Source organism: Anarrhichthys ocellatus, unplaced genomic scaffold, assembly GCF_004355925.1.
Source record: "Anarrhichthys ocellatus isolate YVR2014 unplaced genomic scaffold, GSC_Weel_1.0 scaffold9, whole genome shotgun sequence".
In the NCBI taxonomy this organism is placed as follows: Eukaryota; Metazoa; Chordata; class Actinopteri; order Perciformes; family Anarhichadidae; genus Anarrhichthys; species Anarrhichthys ocellatus.
In genome coordinates this window covers 8,324,771-8,328,238 of record NW_022280039.1, presented here as the reverse complement: position 1 = coordinate 8,328,238, position 3,468 = coordinate 8,324,771, and the positions used below count along the sequence as shown (strand labels likewise).

Genomic DNA, 3,468 nt, shown 5'->3' with positions numbered 1-3,468 from the left:
AGGGGGATTTGTAGTAATTGTAACCCTCCTGGAGTGTCACCTCTGCTGGCTGAAGCACTCCATCTTGTTTGGGGCTCTAAAAGCATCATAAAGGAGAGACCCGGATGAATATCTGAAGCAAAATGTTTCAAATGTATGTTATGTTGCTTGGACATATTAACCATTTCTATAAGGTGACATAAATCTGATAAGTGTTAATAGAGGGGTGGATTTAATATATTCTGTGGTTGTCAGTGTGTATATAGTTTTGCTCTGAATTATTTTTAAAGATGTGTAAAGGATCTATTTATTTATTGGATCCTGCCTGTAGATGTTAATCAACGGTACGGTCCTTGCCCTTGAGTGGCATGAGGTTGGTGTTCATCAATGGGATGGGACGGCAGTGCTGTAGCAGGAGCGTGCGCAGTGAGGCCGGGTGAGAGTTGGGTGCAGCTCCATCAAGAGAAGGAAGCGGAGTTTCCGGCTGTTTGCAGCGGAGGGAGAGGATTGCTGACTCCGCGAAAGCCCCAGAAAAACGCCGCCGGCTCGGGGGGGCTAGCAGTTTCTAGTATTGGTAGTGGTCGTTTGCTTTGGTACCAGGGGATCTGGGGGCTGGTGATATATTTTTTTTTACACGAGCCGAGAGGTCGGACAGCAAACGGAGTAAAGCGGCACAAGGCGGGGGTGAGCCACCAGCTACCGGCATGGCCAGGGACTACGATTACCTCTTCAAGCTGCTCATCATCGGTGACAGCGGTAAGGCGACGCCGGGGATGCGGGACGGGAAGTGGGCCCTGTCTTTTTTTGTTTTTCTCTCTAAGGGGAGAAGAAGAAATGCAGCTGTATGGCCGTGTTGTTCTTCTACGATGCGTTTAGAACTTATTTTCTATTTTCTGCATTGAAATGATTAGTGAATTGTACACATCCGCCATATTTATGTGGCGCTGACAGGGCGGAGGTTGTGGGCATGTCAGGCGATTAGGCCGGATATCGCCTCCAGATCTTCAGGGTTTGTCCCTCGAAGATCTGCTAGTCCTGTTCTCATATCGACTGAGGCATTTGTTTTAGCTTTACAACAAAACACACACTGTAAACCAAATAACCGTAACGGGATACCCATGCTCCTCTAATTTGGCCTCTAGTTTGTATCCCATATTAGCTGTTTTAGCTAGTTGGAAGTTAGGCTAACATTACACTTCCAGTCTTGGCTATGTAGCTAACTGTTAGCTAACGTTTGTTGAATTGAAAAGCTGGTACCACAATAAGTTGTGGTCCTCATACGTGCGATAAAGCCGCTTATGTTTGCTGCAACGCGATAATTCAGCTAAGTGAGGTTGTTCTTGAAACGCTGTTTGTTATTTAGCTAGCTAGCTAGCTAGCATGATGGTGCTAGCTGCTTGATAGTGGAGGAATGCTGCACTGCAGTTTGCATCGAGCCAGTCAAAGTAAAGTGAAGTGACACCACAAAGTGGTTAGTGTCACAACTGTCGTTTCAATTAAGAGTGATACTACAGCCCAGCTGCTGAGGTTCAAAGACCATTGACTGTGTGGTTGTCTTACCCGTGTTAAGCTTCTCTGTTATGTTCAAATACATGGCAAACAATATCACAGGTAGATGCATAATGTTATACTGATAAGGACTGCTCTTGTTTCTCTCCATTAAAGTGAAAACATGCCTTTTAAAATGTGGCTCCACCCTCAGTATAGTAGAGTATAGCCTCAGCCTGCAGCACTTCTTTTGTGGGCAATGATCTTTGCATTCATTGACAACCCCGATCCTGGCACTACCTCATCAGCTGCTCACAGTGGAGGGAAAGTCACCACAGAAATCCCTTCACTGCAACTCACACACAGAGGCCAGTGTCCCCTCAGCTGCAGCATCATGGAAGTACAAGTGTCTGTAGTGCTGCACAAAGATTATTTAGGAAAAGATGCTCTGACCTCTGCCCCTCTTCCTCAGCTTCATGTGGACTTATCTGTTGCTGAGAATCAGATATTCCAACACACCGGATCTCCAAGCTGCACCACGGCCTCTGCCACAGCAGCACACGTACATGATAAATCTGCTCATGGAGAGCGACTTGACACAAGTTGTGTAACATAAAAACTGGATGGAATATTAAAGCTTAAAAAGTACAAACGGATGATGATCTCTCTTCTGCTTTGAAGCTTTTGCCGTTGTTTGTTTGAACAAAACTCTGTGGCTCGGAGACCACAGGAACCTGAGAGCTTTTATGTTGGGACCAAACATGAGATGACAATAACACAATAGGTAGGCTGAGTAACAGGGCTGTAGGTCGAGTCCCGCCCCAGGCTGGGCAGCAGAGTCAATTCCATAACTTCCAGCTGTAACCTGACAATGTGTCTTGTTGAAGACATCACTGATCCCTCTCATCTATTTCCCTTTTTCATCTCCCTCTTCTTTGTCCTTGCCTGTTATTTCATCCTAAAAACCTATTTATTGTCGTGCACGATAATTTTAGGAACCCAGATAGATAAATCTGTTCCGTTTGTTGACTTGTCTTTGTGGCTTTGATGCAAGCCTTCCCAACTGCAGCTGCTTGCTCCTCTGTTGCATTGATTAAGCTTCTGTAGGTAAATGCGTCATCAAAACGCCTTAAATGAACGTGTTGGTGTAGCCTTGCTTACCTTAAATCCTTCACTTTGTACACCGTGACACAGGTATTACTTTGTGTACATTTGTAAAGAACTAAATTTTTAGGTGCTCAGTGATTACAGCAACGGTTGACATCTTGTTTTCGGTTTGCAGCCGTTTGTCCTCGGGACAACTGTAGTATTTAGTTTGAAGTCAAATATAAAGAATGCACTCGTTTTTATGTGTTTTTGGAAACCTGCTTTACTCTTAACCTCATCCTGTGCTTGTGTTTCCTCCACAGGAGTGGGGAAGAGCAGTCTCCTCCTGCGATTTGCAGACAACACGTTTTCAGGTGTGTGTGGTTGTGCCTCAGCCACTGTAGCGTCATTTCACGACTTTTCTACTTTGCTTTTGGAGGTCATAGAAGTTGATTTTTTTGTCGGTGTGCGTGTTTGCAGGTAGCTATATCACCACGATCGGTGTGGACTTTAAGATCCGGACGGTGGAGATCAACGGGGAGAAGGTGAAGCTACAGATCTGGGATACGGCGGGGCAGGAGCGCTTCCGCACCATCACCTCCACGTAAGTAGATCCACACACACAAGCACATTTATCAGGGGTTGTCTGGTGAAGCGAGATATTTTCAAATCTGAAACCAAGAAAAGATATTTGCGGTCCTCAGATTAGGGTTTTACTTGAGGAAACAGTTTGTAGACGACTAGAATGAGTCGGTGCTGCGCTATGAAACTGGGTGGAATTCCCCACACGTCTTAATTACAGATGTGAGAGGGAGGCTCTTAGTCTACTGTGGTGCTACATGACGGCATGGGGCTGCTCTCATGCTTCGTGTGTGTGTGTGTGTGTGTGTGTGTGTGTGTGTGTGTGTGTGTGTG

General features: G+C 45.6%; 1 protein-coding gene across 2 annotated transcripts in view; it reads left to right on the top strand.

Moving 5' to 3' along the window:
• Positions 1-80: 80 nt before the first annotated feature.
• The window catches only part of rab35b (RAB35, member RAS oncogene family b), a 9,802-nt gene continuing 6,414 nt past the window's right edge, over positions 81-3,468 (top strand). The window contains exons 1-3 of one of the 2 annotated variants that reach the window (XM_031849041.1): positions 81-735; positions 2,877-2,927; positions 3,034-3,157. In XM_031849041.1, the coding sequence (XP_031704901.1) occupies positions 684-735; positions 2,877-2,927; positions 3,034-3,157 (227 nt within the window). In that variant the 5' untranslated portion in view covers positions 81-683. The remainder of the gene's footprint in view (positions 736-2,876; positions 2,928-3,033; positions 3,158-3,468) is intronic. The other variant, XM_031849040.1, reaches the window with a different exon arrangement.